Source organism: Cupressus sempervirens, chromosome 8 (assembly GCF_028749045.1).
Source record: "Cupressus sempervirens isolate cs-2001-9-10 chromosome 8, ASM2874904v1, whole genome shotgun sequence".
NCBI lineage: Eukaryota > Viridiplantae > Streptophyta > Pinopsida > Cupressales > Cupressaceae > Cupressus > Cupressus sempervirens.
In genome coordinates, this window is record NC_143125.1 from 593,981,391 (window position 1) to 594,002,507 (window position 21,117).

The window sequence follows — 21,117 nt, forward strand, 5'->3', positions numbered from 1 at the left end:
TCACCACATCCCTTTGGAAGAATTTCAACCTGCCATTTCAACCTGCCATGTGAAACCTCCAATTCCAATTACCACATAAAGTCTCCAATTCCACCCTGCCACATAAGACCCTGATTTCCAAATTGCACTTGACTCATGGAGTATCTAGATCTGAATTACTCCATAAGGTCATGGATTCTGAACAACTGCTTGACATGTAACCTTGGGAATCCTAAAAATCCAAGTTATCATATGGAGGCCTGAAATCTGAGTTTTGACTCTCTGCATTGACGCATAAATTTTCAATTTGTCCTTAGGATGGAAATTGTCAAATCGAGTTGCCAAATGAGGTTTTTGAGTTCGAACATGTAATTGTCACATGAAGGCTTGGATTCCGTCTTTTTTCAACCTTTACTCACAAAAGCTTGATCACTAATTTTCTCTAGATATAAGAAGCTTCCGAAGCCGAGTTGCCACATAACCATGAAGTTTCCAAAATTTTCCAAGTTATTTGACAGTTTGGCCCAAGTCAACCCAGAATTCTGAAAATCTGGTGATGTATCTTGCCCGGCTCTATGTTAATTTCAAAAAAGGATGGTGATTCTGTCCAACTTATATAGGAATTTCAAAATGTTCTGGCTCAATTTCTGAATATCGTAAAAGGTTTTGCCCAGTGCTCAATGGTTTTGCCCAATGCTTGATCATCATGTGCCCTCTCTAGTTTGACTAGCAGAGTCATGAGAGTTGGCCTATTATTGGAGTCTCGTAGGCTAGCAGTGGTGGAGACTCATACTGGATACTCAGTGACTAGAGGTAGTTCTACAATCAGTTTGAGAGCCAGTCGGGGCAATTCCTTAATTTTAGGGATTTTCCTAAAATTTAGGAGGTTGTGGCAGTGATCAGATTTGGGGCTCTTCAGGACCAATATACGGTTTTAGTTTCAAGGTAATAGGGTGTATTCCCTAGTTTCTAGGAGCATCCCTAGTTTTTAGGGATGAGACTACCAATTGGCCCACATTGCCCGACATTAGTCACAGGCAAGTGACAGGACCCGTTCACTAATTATTTGGTTGGTTTGGCTTTCCAGTTGAATAAAAGGAAATATATTTAAATTTGCATTTAAATAAATTAAAATAAAGCTATTTATATAGCTAATTGGAGTAATAAGGGGATTTTGGCTTCATCTAGCCAGGCAGGTAAAAGGAGATGTTGGCTCATTCTTTCATTATCTTTTACATCTTCATTCTTGGTATTTGTGATTTTTCTCTAAGGAGCAATTCTAGAGAGTTGGGATGCAAATCCTGGAGCCTAGCTATTGGGATGCAAACCCCAATAGATGGTTTCAACAACATTCTACAGTATTATTTCAATAGTTGACAAAGATTGTTAAGTTCAGTATTTGGGGGTGCTTGTGCATTGCATGTTGAGGGTCTTGTTTGGCATGTTAGGATCTTCTTCTTGTTGCCTTGGTGTGACTCTAGCAGTCGTACAACTGCCTTTCAGATGGCATGTGATTTGTTGGTTGGCTTACATTAGCCATCTCTACCCTTTTAGTGCATGGTCGATCCATTCTTGCAGCTAGCGTCTTCATTCCTTGTTTGTAAACACCTTTGCTAGCATACTGATTACATATCTTGCCTGGTACGATTTGTAGCTATTCTGGTTGACTGAATATTATATTATTTGTTGTTGTTGTTAATTATTGTTTTACTTATATCTGGAAAATACAAAAAGAGAAGAAACAATCTTTCTTCAACTTCTGTCTAATTCTCTAAGACCACAAGGAAAACATAGGAAAATCCATTATTCTAATTAAAATTTGCAGTAGTTCAGCGAAAGGATCCTTTTGGGATTTTTCAGTGGTATCAGAGCATTCAGGCCAACCACCCTCAAGGAGGCCATTGATGTTACATTTAGACTAGACACCCCCTCCAATTCCTTATCAGGCAGATAAGAAACCTTTTAGGGATTCTCGGCCTCCCCAGAAGACCAACACTTCCCAGGGCAGAGGGGGACCACCTTCTAGACCACCCAAGATGGACCAAGAGACGAGGAAGAAACTATGCTTCTCCTATAAGGAGCCATGAGAGCCTGGACATCGTTGCCTTGGTAAAGGCAAGGTTCATTTGATAGAGGTGACATCTGAGATAAGCGATGAGGAGATACCTGATATTGATACTGAGGATAGTCCAAAGGAGGTTGAGCAGGAACACCCGCAATTAGAGCTAGACATTCTAGAGCTTTTGGCGTCAGCTAAAGTGACTATGGCTACTCTCTCCAATTATCCTAGATTTCGTGCCTTTCGTTTGAAAGGTACATTGAGAGGCCAGCGGGTTATGAGCTTAGTAAACACAGGTGCCACAAACAACTTTATTGACCAAAAGCTAGTTGACAAGTGTGGGTTCCAGTCCAAGGAGTTTTTTGGTTTTAGAGTGAAGGTTACAGATGGTTCCATTTTAAGTTGTACTCAGAGGATTCCTCAGCTAGACATTCTGGAGCCTTTGGCATCAGCTAAAGTGACTATGTCTACTCTCTCCAATTATCCCAGATTTCATGCCTTTCATTTGAAAGGTACATTGAGAGGCCAGCAGGTATGAGCTTAGTAGATACAAGTGCCATGCACAACTTTATTGACCAGAAGCTAGTTGACAGGCATGGGTTCCAGTCCAAGGAGTTTGTTGGTTTTGGAGTGAAGGTTGTAGATGGTGTTGTTTTGAGCTATACTCGAAGGATTCCTCAGCTTAGCATCCAGATGGGGGACTATACTCTAACAGATGATTTTTATGTGCTACTGCTGAAGGATTATGATGTAGTTTTGGGCATGCAATGGTTATAGGGTATTGGGCGATACATCATTGACCACCACTACATGCAGATGGAGTTTCTTTATGGAAGGAAGAAGACTATCTTGAGGGCAGCTTCAGACGATGGTCCTAAGGAGGTAACTTCCCGCAAGATGGAGACTATCATTCATCGTGATGACATACTTTGGACTACACGTTGTTTTGTGAAGTCCAAAATACCTACACCTCAGGATGGCAAGGCCTTTCATGTAGACATACAGTCAATGATGGACCAGCATGGTCATGTCTTTGGTGATATACCTTCTAGTGTACCTCTTGATAGAGTTTTCGAGCATGGTATAGAGATGGAGGATGGGGCTAAGCCTGTGATTACTACCTCATATCGTCATCCTAGAGCATACAAGGATGAGATTGAGAAGACCATCCATGAGTTACTAGATATGGGATTCATTCGCCCTAGCTCTAGCCCGTTTGCTTTTTTTGTGGTGCTTGTTAAGAAGGATGGGACTTTGCGGATGTGTATTGATTACAAGCCTTGAACAAAAAGACAATCAAGAATAGATACCCCATTCCACGCATTGACGAGTTGTTAGATGAGCTACATAGAGCTATCTACTTCTCAAAGATTGATCTCTGTTCAAGCTATCATCACATTCGTTTGCAAGATGAGGACATGCACAAGACTGCTTCCCGTTGTCACTATGGGCACAATGAGTTTTTGGTGATGCCTTTTGGCCTCACTAATACACCTCCTACCTTCCAGTCCTGTATGAACCACATCTTCAACAAGTAGTTGAGGAGATCGGTTTTGGTATTTTTTGATGACATATTGATTTACAACCGGACATGGGAGGATCATCTCAGACACATTGAGGAGGTGCTTAGCATCATGGAGAGTTAGTCTCTATTTGCTAAGTTGTCCAAATGTGAGTTTGGACTCAGAGAGTTTTAATACTTGGGTCACGTGATCAGTTCAAAGGGAGTGAAAATGCACGAGGAGAAGATTTAGGCAATTTTTGATTGGCCCCCTGCCAGGAACATTATTGAGTTGCATGGGTTCCTTGGTTTATGTGCCTATTATAGGAGCTTCATAAGGGGATTCTCTCAATTAGCAACAACTTTAATAGATCTCACGAAGAAGGGAGCCTTCAGATGGACAGAGCCAACACAAGGAGTCTTTGAGAGACTCAACGAGGTTATGAGCACTTGTCCAGTTTTGGCACTCCTTGATTTCTCGCAGCCATTTGTACTTGAGTGTGATGCTTGAGGTGAAGGCATAGAGGCGGTGTTGATGCAGAACAAACACCCCATTGCCTATGAGAGTAGGAAGCTGTGGGATAATGAGAGGTTGTATTCCACATATGACGAGGAAATGTTGGCTATCATGCATGCATTACCCAAATTCATACAGTATCTTGTTGGCAGAAAATTAATGGTGAAGATGGACCATAATAATCTGAGATATTTCCTTGATCAAACAGAGCTTAATGATAGGCAACAAAAGTGGGTTAGCAAGGTGTAGGCATATGATTTTGACATAGAGTTCATCAAGGGGAAGAACAATACAGTTGCTGATGCACTTTCCAAGAAGCCATCACTTGCTGCCCTATGTTCATTGAGCAAGCTTTTGGCAAATCGGAAGGCTCAACTTTTAGTTGAGTTGAGTATTCCAAAAATCAACATGCTTGTGAGATCATGGATGGGTTGACACAAGATGACGGATATAGTGTAGTGGATGATGTCATCTACTACAAGGGTAGGGTCTACCTTGCTCTTGAATCACACTTGAAGGAGCATGTTTTGCATGCTTACCATGATACTCCTATAGCAGGACATTCGGGTTATGGTAAGACCTATAGGGCAGTACAAGGGCGATTCTCTTGGAAGGATCTCAAGGATGATGTCTTACGCCATGTTCACAAATGCATGACTTGTTAGCAGAACAAGTCAGAGCATACTTTTTTGACTAGATTGTTACAACCTCTGCCTATACCAGAGCAGAAGTGGACAGGGATATTTATGGGCTTCAATACAGGTCTTCCTCAAGCTCAAGGGAAGGATTGTATTTATGTTGTGGTGGACAGGTTGACTAAGTATACCCACTTCTTTCCCATTGGAGCGGACTTCACAACTTCACAGGTAGCCAAGTTGTTTTTCAGGGAGATATTTAGACTCCATGGTCTCCCCAAGACCATAGTGAGTGACATGGACAATAGGTTCATGAGTTCCTTCTGGTAGGAACTTTTCAGGCTAGTAGGCACAGAGTTGACCCCCAGCACTAGCTACAATCCTCAGATGGATGGACAAATTGAGGTAGTTAATAAGTGGGTGGAGGGGTATCTGTACAACTATGTGTCAAGGCAGTAGAAGGCATGGATGCGTTGGTTGTATTTGGGAAAATATTGTTATAATACTACACACCACATGTCCATTGACATGACTCCCTTCAGAGCTCCTTATAGCTACGAGGCATTATGTTTTGTTGATTTGGCTTTTAGTGATAGAAGAGTTCCCTTGGCACAAGATTGGTTGCAACAGAACCAAGATATCATGAGATCTCTCAGGGAGAACTTGCAACATGCTCAGAATCAACAGAAGATGTATGCTGATCAGCACAAGATGAAGAGAGCATTTGAGGTGGGTAACATGATTTTCCTTTGTCTACAGCCTTATAGACAGAGCACCCATAAATGGGGAGGAGCTGAAAAGCTCAAGCCTTGTTTTTATGGACCTTACAAAGTACTTAGGCGAGTTGGAGAGGTGGCCTATGAGATCGAGTTACCACCAAATAGTAGGGTTCATAATGTATTCCATGTGTCATGCCTGAAGAAGGCACTGAGACAACAAATTGCAACATTACGTGATTTACCTCCTTTGGATGAAGACAGTAAATTGACTATGGTCCCTGAGGAGATTATGGAGGTCAAGGAGAGACGATTAAAGAGTAGGGTGATTAGGGAGTACTTGGTGAGCTGGAGAGGTCTACCCATAGAGGACGACACCTAGGAGGGTGAGTCCATTTTGCAACATCTAGCATTGCAGTTGCTTGTGGGCAAGCATCTTCGAGAAGGGAGGACTATCATGTCCCCTCTCTAGCTGACTAGCAAAGCCATGAGAGTTGACCTATTGTTGGAGTCTCGTAGGCTAGCAATGATGGATAGAGACTCATATTGGATACTCAATGACCAAAGTTGGTTCTACAATCAGTTTAAGAGCTAGTCGGGGCAGTTCTTTAATTTTAGGGATTTTCCTAAAATTTAGGAGGTTGTGGCAGTGATCAGATTTGAGGCTCCTTGGGACCAGTATACGGTTTCAATTTCAGCGTGACAAGGTATATTCCCTATTTTCTAGGAGCATCCCTAGTTTTTAGGGATAGGACTAACAGTTGGCCCACATTGCTCGACATCAGTCATAGGCAGGTGACAGGACCAGTTTACTGATTATTTGGTTGGTTTGGCTTTCCAATTGAATTTGGCTTTCTAGTTGAATAAAATGAAATATTTTTTATATTTCCTAAGTTTGTGCTTAAATAAATTAAAATACAACTATTTATATAGCTAATTGGAGTAATAAGGGGATTTTGGCTTCATTTGGTCAAGCAGGCCTATGTCTCGTAGCTCGTTGAAAAGGTCTTTAATTATTATATCTTATTTTCATCATCTGGAGACCTTCGGGCACCTAGAGTTATGTTATTTGAGGAAAGAGGTGTTTTTCCTATACATAAAGGCCTTTTAATTGAGAAGATGCCATTTTATAATAAAGGGAAAGGCATATTCTCCCTTTAGGGTTCGATTGGCTTTGAGAGGGAGATAAAAGGAGATGTTGGTTCATTGTTTCATTATCTTTTACATTTTCATTCTTGGTATTTGCAATTTTTCTCTGAGGAGTGATTCTAGAGGATTGGGACACAAACCCTAGAGCCTAGTTATTGGGACGCAATCCCCAATAGATGTTTTCAATAGCATTCTACAGTATTGTTTCAGTAGTTGACAAAGATTGTTAAGTTCAGCGTTTGGGAGTGCTTGTGCATTGCACGTTGAGGGTCTTGTTTGGCACGTTGGGATCTTCTTGCTGCCTTGGTATGACTATAACAGTCGTATGGCTGCCTTTCAGCTGGCACGTGATTTATTGGTTGGCTTACGTCAGCCATCTCTACCCTCTTAGTGTGTGGCTGATCCATTCTTGCAGCTAGCGTCTTCATTCCTTGTTTGTAAACACCTTTGCTGGCATACTAATTACATATCTTGCCTGGTACTATTTGTAGCTATTCTGGTTGACCGAATATCATATTATTTGCTGCTGTTGTTAATTATTGTTTTACTTATATCTGAAAAATAAAAAAGAAGAAGAAACAATCTTTCTGCAACTTCTATCTAATTCTCTAAGACCACAAGGAAAGCACAGGAATATCTAAAATTTAAAGAATTTCAGTGAAAGGATCCTTTTGGGATCTTTCATTGATGAACTTCTGAATTGCTATGGTGATCTTGCCCAATCGAGCCTTGGATTCTGAAAGTGGCTATGAAAATTTGCCCAATGAAGCTAGGATTTCCACATTTGGTTGTGGTTTCGCCCATAGAGCATGGGTTTCTGAAAATCTCTATGTGCTTGGCCCAACTTGCCTCATTGTTTCCGAATTGCATAATGACCTTGCCCAACTAGACTAGGCTTGAACTTCCAAAAATTTGTATCTACCTTTCCCAATGAAACATGGAATTCTAAATTGAATTAATGTTGTTTGTCCAACTTTATGTGAAATTCTGAAAAAGACTTGATATCTTGCCCAATTTCCCTATTATTTCCGAAGTTAATCTTATTGGCTTTCAAAATTTGATGAAAAATGCTTGAAAAGTCGGCCTAATAGTAGTTGAAATCATCAAATGCTCAAGCAAGTATTAATTAATGGCAACTATTATTCGATGATGGTAAATTTTAATTAATTGCCATTTAATTAGAGGGCCACAAATTAAATCAAGATCAAGTCGGTCTGATTATGAAATTAAAAGATGTGTTTTGATTTAATTTTGGTTTCTAAGAGGCCAGGTCGGCCCTTTTGGAAAGACAACCCATGGCATTAAAGCCTATATAATTGGGCGTTGAATCCAATTTGACACCCAACTCAAAAACAATTCCTAAGTGCAGATTGAAATAAGAAGGGCAGATTGCATTCTTCTCCAGTCAGTTCAAACATACAGCAGCTGCAACAAGAGTTTGGTTAGAAATTTCATTAGTCATTTGAATCATGAAAAGACGCCATTGGTATTTGAAAGCTAATTCAAAAAAATTACAAAAATGGCCAAATTGAAAGCACTAAGACCTAATCATACCAAGAAAATCAGGCCTGTACAAGTTCAAATTAGTTGCAGATCTGAGTCAGACTTAGGATTTTACCATCAGAAGCAAGGTATAAGTCACTTCTTATGGTGTTTCAAGATAAGTAGAAGGCTGTGACCGCATTTTGAATGAGTTACTCAAATTTGGAGTTTATGTACAGAAATAATCAGGTTAATGTGATTAAATCTTGCGATTTAATTCAAGGTTGTGATCATAAAAACTATCTTCATCAAGAACTTGAATTCTCAGGTCTTTCGATTTGCAAATCTGAAACTCAAATGTTAAACAATATAATGTTGTTTTGCAAGGTTAAAAGGATGAGTGTGAAAAGGTAAGGCTCGAGTCAAAGATCAAGTCAAGATACAAATACAAATCCGAGTCCAAGTTCAAGTGCGAGCTATCAAAATGGAAATTCGAGAGAAATTACAACATCATGATAAAATCTACAGGAAAATGGAGAAACTCGTGCAAACTTGAATTTCCTTCTGAAATCCAAGTTCAGTTAAGAGATCCAACTACATGAAACACATATCATTACTAAAAATACAAACTCAAGGTTAGAATATCACGAAGACAGAAAGATTTCAAGTACAAATCCAGTTCAAAGTCATGTCATTAGGGAGGCTTCAAGGTGAAGGACTTCAAAAGATAGAGTAGAATGCACAAAGATGAAGCAATTCAGGAATATGAACCATTACAATTGAAGGCTTGATAACATTTATCAAGTCTACAAGATAAGCAAGTTGTGGCAGTGTTCATTCATCATCAATCAATCAAACCATGCCAAGTGTTCCTACAGAAGAGCTTGACAATACTATGTCCAAATTCATTGAATTTGCAAAAGGAGAAAAAAGCCAAGGAAATTTTCTTCTAAACGAAGAGTTGGTGTAAGCCTACATGGAATTTGATCATTGATCCACTGATTGGTGGCTTTTTTTATAAGCTTCTACCTTACCTATTTTCTGATTGATCAATTCAAGCAATGTAATTTTCTTATTGACCCACAACGTGGAGTCTTCATGTAATTGATTGCAATTATGGTTTGTAGCAGTTAGTTGAAATAGGCCTTTGGTAGATTAATCTTGGTCCTTGATTTCAAATCAATCAGAGCCACTCGTTGCACTTGGAGCCTCTATAAAAGGCTAACTCAAATCATTTGGAGGACGGATTTTGAGAAATCGTTTCTATGATACTGCAAAAATTTCTTAGTTCATTGTTGGTCTTCATGTTTTATTGTTTGCATCATTTTGGAGTATTGCATGGTTTCTACATTTCCTCAAAGTAGATTTTATTTCATGCTGAGTAGAAATAATTTAGTTCAATGAAATCAATTGTGAATCAATCCTCATGGAATTCCCTTAGTCTATCCCTCTAGTAGCCTGTTGATTGTAAGTTTACCTCGAGTGGTCGACTAAAAGTTTAATGACCTCTATTTTGATTATTGCTTGCACATTGATATGCATCCATTCATGGTGTTAATGGAATGGTAATAGACTAATAGTTTAAAAATCTTATATTTATCTTAGGGGATCACACTAACTTGGTTGATGTCAATGGTTAAACTAAGTCTAGTAGAGTCACAAAGACATTCACAGTCTCTTGTATTCTAGGACTACAATAATATTCTAAACCCTTGTCCCAATTCTAATTTGTTTGGTTAGAAGAAGTTAAAGCAGTTAAAGTCCATTGAACGAAAAACATAAGTCCCTTTGTGATACTAGAAAATCACATCATTATGACTAAGTGAAAGTCCACAACTAGAAGGAACATTGATTTTGCATCATTTGATCACACAATCTGTATATATTGTTTAGCATATGAGAATCCTTGTTCAAGAGAGTTGAAGATTTGGTATTTCGATTGAGATACTGAGTATTCAATTCTACATGGTGTAGTGGTGTAAAAATCACATTAACGGTACCCATGTACAAATAGATCTTTCACATGTAAAGTAAAAGAGAAAAACCATATGAAAAAAAAACTCTCAAAAAGAGAAAAGATGCAAACAAATATGTACAAGTGAAAGAATGAATGAAGACTCAACATGAGCTATCAAGGACTATTTCTATCACTAATGTACAACCAATGTTTCCCATATTGGAGAGAAAGGGAGAGACTACATATCCCTCCCACAACAGATAATATCCTACAATGAAGGTGGATACTCGACAAAGAATGATGATGAAAATCTAAGAATGTTGAACATTCCTCTCGAACCACACAATGAAACAAAACCAAGTAGGGATGAGAATGTCTTTACATGAAGGAAGAAAGATCACAATGTATGATTACAATGTATTGGGTATCTTCCTTCTTGAATTTGGTCTTAGTTGATTCAAAATGCAATCAAACACAATTGCTGCGACACTAGTTGAAATTTTACATAGCAATAAACACTCATAATAATCTACAATAATGAATTTCTTCATTATCCAAGTAGATATGAAACCATAGTTCCAAGAATCACGGCGATTCATGCGATTCACGCGATTCGGCGATTCGATTCAAGCCAAACGATTTTTTGTGAATCGGTGAATCGAATCAGCGATAAAGGGTTTATGAAATAAGTTACTCACTAAATTTCAAGGGTTTTTTTAATTTTCCGATTCATGGCCGATTCGATTCCGATTCATGGCCAATTCACGATTTGATTCAACCTTGCCGATTTTGATCCGATTCCGATTCTTGTTACTTTGTATGAAACACATGCAATCATTGATATAAAATTTTGATTTCAAACCAATTATTTCTCCAGATATTTCTCAACAATACCAATTTGAAGCATAGAACATTGCTTTTCTTTGCAGATGTGGTTGAGGATATCATCAAACTGAACACACCATCCAAAGTGATAATCCTATCTAATTGTTGCCTAATGATATGTTGGACTTGCATGGACACCTAGTTTCTTGTTGCGTGATTAGGTATATATTGCTTCACCAATGATCCCTATGATGAAGAAATGATGGGTGCGACTAGGTGAATGCTCATAAAATAATCCTCAGCCAAACTGTAGCCCCTTCTTGAAGAACTGAAAGCTTAGATTGACTAGAAACCAAAAATGAGATTCAAATTCCTATTTGTCACAATTGCTAGTTGTCATGACCCCATCCAAGGAAGAGAATTTTTTTTAACTAGCCCAGCAATCCAAGTATCAATACTCAATTAACAGTGCCCCATATAATAAAGGTGTTGATTATCATAAAGACGGTGATTTAATTACATAAAGACATCTATTTAATTAATGATAAAAGACAAATATTATCAAAAAACTAATAGGAAAGCTAAATTGGTTTTGAAAAGATGCCACTCTTCAAGAAAGATAGGCTGCCTGAAGGGACACCACCTTTCTGCAATAAGAGAATGATATAAGAGTAGAAGATTTTGGATTGAAGAGGGCATCCAACCCTCAAGCAGTAATCTCAAGAAACATTGATCCTTATACAAAGAAAAAAGGATCCTCTAGTGATCCAATAAAGAGATTGGACTTCCGAAGGAAAACACATTGAGGAAGGAACATAAAAATATCAAGCAGTACCAAGCAATCAAGCATATAGATTAGATCAGGAATCTCTATATTGCAGTCATTAGCAATCTTATCTCATTGCAGGATGCATGAGATGATTTCTTAGTGTATGCATTAGGAAGATATTATCTGACATGTAAATCCTTAAGTGAGAGCCATACATAATAATGTAAAACACATATAATAGAATTTTGTAAGGATTTTGTTTTTGTGGTTATGGACAGACCCACTACATATGCTCATTGTAGTACTATATATTTAAAATACAAGGCTCCATATTGGCTGATTTTTGGATTACATGGGTTGCTTAGAACATTGCAAGTGATAGGGATAACAAGTTTCTTACCTAGTTTTGGCAAGAACATATTCAATTTTCAAGTATAGAGTCGATTCCAAGTACTAGCTATCACATTCAAACAAATGGAAAAACAGAGGCTGTAAACAATGGATTGCAGGATATTTGAGGAACTATGTTACAAGACAAAAAACATGAATTAAGTGGTTTATCTTTGAGATATTGCAGAAGATATATATATATACGGATTCGATTCAGCAAAATATAGAAATATTTGAACATACTCAAGGAGAACATACATCAGGCCCAAAATCAGCAGATGTGTGCTGATTCTATTGTTTGGAAAGGACTTTTGAGGTGGCAGGTATTGTATTTTTAAGATTTGCATCTCAGTATGCATTCTTCTCTGAAAGGAAGAGGAGCTGAGAAGATTAAGCCACAACTTATGGACCTTACACATCTTGCAGAGAATATGAGAGATTGCATGAGTTATAATTTTCGGAGAACAAAAATTACAATCCATCCCATGTATCAGGCCTCTAAAGGGCACTTGGAAATATTACTTAGTTGGAGATGGTACCATTTGATGAGGGTAAACTGATTTTGGATCCTGAAGCTATCATTGATGTGAGAAAAGAAGGGTAAGAAATAAGATCATAGCAAAGTACTTGGTATGTTAAGCTTGGAACAATCCTGAACTTGAGAATGTTACGTCCTTTTCCAATAACAATTGATATTATCATACTTAATAAAATGAATAAGTGTTTTTAACACTAGTTAAAGTATAACAAGCAAGTAAATAAGTAAATAAAATATATAAATTAAAAATTAAAAAAGTAAGAATAAATAAATAAATAAAATATATAAATTAAAAGGTAAGAATAATTTCAAATTTTGGTGCCAAACTAGGGCCCATGAATCCTACTTGAGAAAGGTATATTAATAATCAAAGTCAAAACAAAAAGTGCTCAAGATTTATAGCAATCGAAACAATAATAAACAACAATAATTAAGTTCTTAACTTCTTAGTACCCATCCAAAATAATTAAGTTCTTAGTAAATGTAAAGGGGTGTGATCAAGAAGGAAGAAAAATAATAATTAGATGCAATTAAGAAAGAAGTAAGTCTCCTCTCAAGAACTGACTCTCTTCAAAGGAGTAATAAGATGTAAAAGGGAGAGGGCTGCAATGGAACGAGGCATCTTCAATCAATCAAATATATTCAGCAGATATTTTGTCAACAAATACAATTGCCAAGGAAAATTGAAGCAATCAACAAAGGAGCACAGAGGTCTAAGATCAATTCATAGAGATTCATCAGTATTTACACCAAAGGAATTTATCTTCAGATCGACAGACGGATATTATATTAGATCTGTCATTTTCAGCATTTTTTCTCCTCACATGCAATTGTGGTGTATATATATATGCATGTGTGTGTGTGTGTGTGTGTGTGTGTGTGTGTGTGTGTGTTGCTTATGTATAATAAATCATGCTTACGTGAATGTTCATGATAGAATATAGCCATAGGATATGCCTGACTGTGCAGTTCATCATGTAGGAAGGGCTTGGACTGTGTGCAATCCATATTATTGCATATCCTAGTCTCTCTATAAAAAAAAAATCCATCTTCAATCCTATCCTAGTCACCTTCTATGCATATTAGTTTGTTTTCTGATATTTAATATTATGAAGTTCAAGACCATTAGTGAGAGCATAGTGAAATCAATTGGCCTATCTAATCTCTGTTTTAAGAAACATGAATTGATAGCGTTCTTCTGAGGTATACTATGAGTAAGACATAAGAAAAGTTTATTGTCAAGAGACCTTCAACAGAAAGGATTTATTACCTAGGCTGGCATGTTTATTGAAAGATCATAAAAAATTATTAAGAGAAGGCATGCTTGAATCACATTGCCTGATAAGAGAGACAGGGAATAGGTTTAAAGTGTAGATAGCCAAAGTGTAGGTTTAAAATGTAATTGACGTCCCTAAGGAGAGAAAGGTTAAAAAGTGAGTCCAGCTACATCTGTAGAAAATAACTCAATTGTCATGCCCAATATATTAAGTAGCAGTCTGTTAGAACCTGCCTATGGGAATAGAGATTCCAAATACGGTTAAAGATGATAAGGCATACATTCTAAAGAAAAAGTGACAACTGTTCATAGTACCGAAGTTCAGAGAATGGATAAAAGGCTGTGAAAATCCCTGGGAGATTCTTAGCTACTGAAGAGTAAGAGTCTGGTTGTGAATACCTAAAAGACCTAGGACATTAGGATATGATTAAACTTTAGTGGATAGATTTTGAAGAGTTCATAAGAAAAGAAATGAGGAGATTAATCTATAGCAAATTGAATTGGGATGGTCTTTAATTGAGTAATCGAAGATTTCTGGAGTTATAAATGAATAACTAGAGTAACGTAATATGAGCTTTCCCTACTTAAAACATGTAAAGATATTATAAATTAAATTGTGTGACCTTTTTATTGAAAGTAGTTTCTATACAGCTACTTTAATTCTGGTTCAGGAATTCTAGGGCCAACAGTAAAAGCAGATTATCTGTTCTACCAGGTGCTAACACAACACAAGCATAAACTTCACTCATCGGCTATATTGTCTGACCACCTCACCTACAGTGCACAGAAGCCATGGTAGTAAGCACCATGATCTTGTTTGAAACTCATAAATAGGGTTCACCAAATGGTAGAGAATCACTTACTCATTTATAGGGTTCACAAAACTCCTGCTAACGTACAGATACTGTTTTTTCATCCAGCGGGTTTCTTTTTCCTGCAATTGACACTAATACAATCCTATCAACATAAGATATGGGAAAGAAGAAAATTAAAATGGGGATCTTCTTCCTATATATGTTGGGTGAATTAGATTTGTACTCTCACGCCTCCCTGTCTAAATAAATGCATGGTAATCAAGCGTAGAATAGCATTGAAACACATCCGAGAGGTATCCATTCCTTCAAAATTCAAATGGGTCACTCATGCAGTCTCATCAAGGGCAACTCATACAGGCTTGAGCCCTTAATTAAACATCAAGGCAATAGTTCCATCTTGATACCATTCCATTATGCACTAGACCTTTCTTCTTTTGAATTTCTTTAAAAAAAATTAGTCCTCCTTTATTGCATTCTTTAAAAAAAATCAGTTCTCCTTTATTGCATTCTTTAAAGAGACCGGATGTGGCATGTCGAGACAATTGCGGGCATGAAAGAATTTATAGTCAATACTTATATACCCAATAGAAGACAGTTGCAGGAATCAAGACAATTTATCGGCAATGCCTGCATATCCAATAAAAGACAATTGCAGGCATGACAACAATATATCGTCAATACTTGTATACCCAAAAAAAAAACAAAAAACAAAAAGCCAACATATGTCAACTCATTTCAGACAAAATCTGTTGGGCTCAAATACCAATCTCACAATTCAATGAAAGTTTTATCATACAACTTATTCTACCTGGAGAGGAAACAATCAAATGGAATTGTCGCTAGTTCATCCAATAACCAAATAAACATAGGGTAATTATCAGCATATAACAAAAACTTGAAACCAATCAACTGAGTGAGTTTAATATAGAGTATAAATTCAATATTGAAATCAGGGAAAATTTTGAGCCGAATTTCAAATTACATAACAGTGAGGAAAAAATTCATGGATACCTGCGGTTGGGGATGGCTGCAATTCAGGGCCAAATTCAGAGGTATCTGCCATATCTTGCCCAAAAGCACTTGAATCGTCGTTATCGGATTCTTATGCTGGTTTAACAGCCCAAATCAGCATAGATAGATTTGTATTACTGCAGAGAATAGTTTCAACCTTTCGAGACTCGTAAGCAAATGAGACTGAAATGTTGAACTCTGTACCGTTCTTATTCAAAAGATTGACAGCTCTGAAAGCTTTTTAAGTTTTTTGCATTATATGATGGAATAAGGCTGCAATTCAAACGCTGGAGATTAAATTTAACAACGCGGTTTGAAAGGAATCTGAATCAACAAATACAAAATGACTCTTCAGAACTGAAGGTTTGCATGCATGGCACAAAGGTTTCATAATATTTGATTATATATTATGCAAAAGACAGAGCCATATATCCGCGTTATATTTTGAATCTTTTTGGAAAAATAAGTTTAATAGCGTGAGCAAATAGAGTCGTCGCTAGAGGCCGGAGAGACGTTTGTAGTAGTTAGGTACATTTTTTATTAATGGTAGAAGTGGTATCAAAAACAACAAATATAATATAATCTGCTTTAAAAAGTACATTGATAGTTGTTTGAGGGCGATTAATGTTTTATAAACATATAGGGTATAATATATACAAAGCGCACTAACTATTGCCAACGTTATCAGTCAAAATGGAATTATTTTTTTAAATATTTTTTATAATATAGGGAAATGATCTATCTAATAGGGGGAAAAATAAAATTCTTATATCATACAATGAAGGTTAAAGTTGATCCTTTAGTTGTATAGGATATATGTATAAAATATAATTATTTTTTAAAGAAAAATATTTAATAAGAAAGGGAAGATTTTATATAATATCTCAATTAGTTTTAATATAAATGTATATTTTATATTTTAACAATTTTATTAAATCTAGGTATTGTAGGATTCTATAATCTTATAGTGTTCTACAAAATAAGGCAATGTCATTAATAAAAGATATTTACATTCATTTATTTATAAATTTAAAAATAAGATTGGAATGCACTAATGTTATAATATACTTATTGAAATTAATATACTATTAATATTTAATGTTTATCTAAATTTTCTCTATACAAGGGTTATATAATCTTTACTAGTTTAATCAATTTTAACTTTTTAACTTTTTTTTCATTGTGACTAATGGTACTAGTCTAATTAGTGTAATTATTTGAAATACTAGAGAGACCAATTAACATATTAAAACTTTCAAAATAGTAATTCAATTCAATTTTACTAGAATGAGATTCATTATCCATCTATTTTATATTATTGAATTCTAATTATTTATATGTATTGACATTTGTTGAGGTACTTTTAGTTAGTGATGGAGTCATTTTGGTGATGTGTAAAGCATATGTTAGATGATGTCTTTCGATTTGTGATTTATAGTATTTAATTAATAGGCAATATATTTTAGGTCTTGCCTGAAAGGTTGTTATGACCATATTTTATTATCAAAGTTATGGTCTTGAAGTTACTTTGAGTTACGTTTCACAACTCTAATGACTAAGATGAGGAGGTTAATGAGTATGTGAATGGTTATATGACAAGATCACAAGGAAAGATATTAATACTTTATGATATTATGTAGGTGGTGAGACAAGGTTGAGGAAAATGGACATGTTTTCACCCTAGTATGTGATATGAGTGAAGAGTATTGTGATACCAAAAAGTACAAAGGAAATGATATATTTGCATAAGCTTAATCTAGGTTGTTATGATTAAATGCATAAATTTCAACATAAATTGATCTAAATTGATACATTCTCAAACATATATACCTAGAAAGGGAAGTATTTTTAGGACTTGTGACCCTTACAAAGGATCTAGAATTTGGATTTTTTGTTAGAATGTAGACTATTCATTATTGAGCAACTAACTTGGGATGTTAAGTGATTCAGAGGGGTAATACGTCTTCACTTGGTTTTCTTGGACAACTTCCCAAAAGGCTCCAATTAGACACCCTTCAATGGTTCTAAACCATAACCTCCAAGGTTATATCACTAGGCTAGTGTCTCACTCGGCCTTCACTCTAACCAATACAAGGACAACACAAACCTATAAGGAGATACAACTCCTCACATCTAGTCTTTAATCTTTAAGATAATCCAACACTCTAGCCCCTTACTTGATAGGATCACTTCATCCAACCAAGCTTGGTAAGTTTTTTAGTGCTTCCTTATCTTCAACTAACCCATAAAACACAACTAGACGCCTTAGAAACTTTGGCAAAGATCAAAAACCCAATTTGTCCACTTTAGGCTTAATAGGAGTCCTAATTAGTTTTAGGCCTCCAAACTCCCTTTTTGTGCCTTAACTCCTCAACCACTTGAGCAAGGCCATAGAATAATTACATATTTGGATACCCTTTAAGGGAACTACATAGTACCTCAAAACCATAATCGGGTTTTATCATTGACTATGTCAACTCTGACTGCTCCAAAAGACCTAATTGCTTTAGGGTAAGGATTTCAACACCAAATTATTCACCAGTCACATCTAAGGGTCAAGAGGTTGTTTCCTTGAGGTTTTTACATCCCTAAGGATCTCTGATCCACCATTGCACCCACACATCCAATAATTATCATTGTGCTAATGTTGCTTCTTAAACCAGGCTTGTCACATGGTTATGCCAAGCTTAGGGTTTTATGGCAAAATTCATGTTTAGATTCCATAGGTATGAAATTGTATGCATCACCATTGTTACAGGGTATATGCAAGATCATGGTGTGCCAAAAAGTGGTGATGTGAAAAAAATAAAGTTTAAAAATGTCTAAAAGCGTTTCAAAATTGGCTCTGACTTTTTTTCACCTTTCTAGGTACCAAACTTGGAAAGTAAGGCCCAACCCTTATCAAATATCTGATTTGATATCGGATACCTGATATCAAATACTTAAAAATATATAGAATGAAATATATATAAAGTAATATGAAATAATAAATTAGTTATTACATTATATAATTATAAAATAATAAATATATATTATATTATTTATGAAGATTAATATTTTTATAAATTTCAAAAAATCATTCACAAATATTAATATGAGTATAATATAATATAATAGTATAATTAATTTATAATCACTAATATTGGTAAAAAAAAAAATCTCGATAAATGGCCGAAGCCTATATTAATTATTATTTGTTTGAATTAATTATTATTATATGTTTAGCGAAGGTAGATTCGAACCCAAGACCTCCTACATGAGAGGCTCGCAAGGTACCATTGCGTTGTAGGCTTTTGCCTTCTAATATTGGTAATTATTATATTATAGTTAACATATTAATTATTAATTATAGTATAACTGTACATATGTTATTATAGGAAATAAGAGTTTAAATTAAATTATAAATTACTAATATGTTATTTTTGACCCGTGGGTTTTTTCAAAAAAGACAACTCGCAGGTTGACGTGGGGTTGATGTGGCAAATATTGGATATCCGATATTGTATCAAATATCTAATATAATATGGGATACCCGATATTTGTCAATGTTTATAAAAAAAAAGACAACCCACGAGTTGTTATCACAGTGAGATTTTCGTGCGTAGGGTTTCGAGTATCGGGTTTAAAATTGTGTATCTGATATAAGGTTTTTTTTTTTTTTGTTTTTTAATCAATTTTAATATAAATTTAATAAATTTTATCATGAATTCATTAGTTTTAGTTGAATTTAGAGTTTTTTTGATAGAAATTGTTAAAATTAAGGTTTTTTTTAATATAAATTATGTTTTGCAAATTAATAGGAATGACTGATCAAAATGATGACACTGAGGCAAGGAATACCATTCCTCACAACCCCCCACCAAATGATCTAGTTCCCTCACAAAATCATCCACCAAATGATCCTTTACCCCCTCAAAACAAGGATTTGACAATTGAAACTCTCACCCAATTGAGAACTTTGCAAATAACATATAATAATGTACCTGCATTAGCTCCTATGTTATCCACGTTAAACACCATAATGGTTAACATTAAAACCCTTACCAACCAACAAAATGCCGCTCTTCGTTGGCGTGATGAAATGCATGAGATGTTTGATGATGGCTTGGACTATGATGAGGTTGTGACCCTCAATATAACCAAAGAGGATTTGGCTAGCCTTTTTAAGAACCCAAAAACTGGTATACCAGTAAACAAAAAAAACCCAAACTATTAATTAAATGGTGCACAAATGATGCCATACATGTAAACTTTTGAGATCGTTGGTGGATGGTTTTTGATATCCCTCCACATAGCAATTTAGAGGTGCCATTTTATTTCCTTAGAAAATTATATGCAGAATTTGTGTTGAAACTCAAAGTGAACTATTGGAGCATGAAGCCCAACATGGGTGTAGGACGAGGAGCTCCTCAGGATAGACCCTCTTCCTAGCGGAAGAAAGCTGGCACTTTTGTCCCCCCTACTGATAACTCCCCCCCTCCTCGAGTGCAGCATCCTAATATTATGGCAGAGGCTAGGTCCCAAACCATTAGAGCCATTCATAGGCTAAGTAGCCTGTTGATATCTTAGGCTAGGTTAGTCTTGCCTCCCTGTGTTGATGATGTTGGTGCTAGTTCATCATCGACTAGCTCATCACACATTTGTGTGCCTCACACTTGCATTATGTGCAAGAATATTTGCCTGGGTCCCATAGGTGATCTTCCTGAGTATCATTTTGTATTAGATGAGGATACACCGGACACGTATGCAGAGGCTACAGACCTTGATGTGAGAGAGGAGGGGAATGTAGAGGCATGGACTCCTATGTTAGTACGTGTATACATTTTTTTGTTATGACATATGCGATTTAAAGTTAATTTTTATAATAGATTAATTTTAATTTTTAAGCCATATTGACTTATACATGTATGTAATCTTCATTAATATTTAGTTGATGACTGAGGAGGAGCTCAGACAGGTTGATGATGCCATGATCTTGGCCATTTCATTTGGCCTTGAGACATCTACGATACATTATGTTTTGTTCTCATTGTTTTTTCTATTTGATATTGTAGCATATATGGTTGCTAATCTTTCTTTTATCTTGCAGGTACCACCTGTCCTTGGAGGACAAAGTGCAGGGGATGAGCCAGCACCCATTGACAAAAGAAAGGTAATTAGGTGCTTTCTATTTGATTAAATATCAATGCATTCTTGTCAAATGTTTATGGTAATGAAATTTAATTAAATTCTTGATTTTATATAGGGTGTGGCTACTAGCGATGAGCCCATACAGATTCTGCATCGTAGATGCTCAGGAATTTCCATTCACATTGAGAGCCCCATTGTATGTATAAGTATCATTTATTTTGTATTTTCCTTATCTTCATAAATAAATTCAAAACTAATTTCCATGATATTAACAACTACTATTTTGTATCTCATAGGAGACTCCTAGTGCACATGAGGTTCGACGAGAGAGTTTTGTAGCTTTGATGATGTAGCCACTATATCCTGAG

At 36.0% G+C, this 21,117-nt stretch overlaps 1 protein-coding gene across 2 annotated transcripts in view; it reads right to left on the reverse strand.

The window, feature by feature from the left end:
- LOC149543838 (AUGMIN subunit 1-like) overlaps positions 1 to 16,023 on the reverse strand; it is a 68,854-nt gene extending 52,831 nt beyond the window's left edge. The window contains exon 1 of one of the 2 annotated variants that reach the window (XM_089798521.1): positions 15,620 to 16,023. In XM_089798521.1, the coding sequence (XP_089654647.1) occupies positions 15,620 to 15,671 (52 nt within the window). In that variant the 5' untranslated portion in view covers positions 15,672 to 16,023. Of the gene's footprint in view, positions 1 to 14,656; positions 14,941 to 15,619 lie in introns of those variants that run through there. The other variant, XM_089798522.1, reaches the window with a different exon arrangement.
- Between the last annotated feature and the right edge of the window lie 5,094 nt (positions 16,024 to 21,117).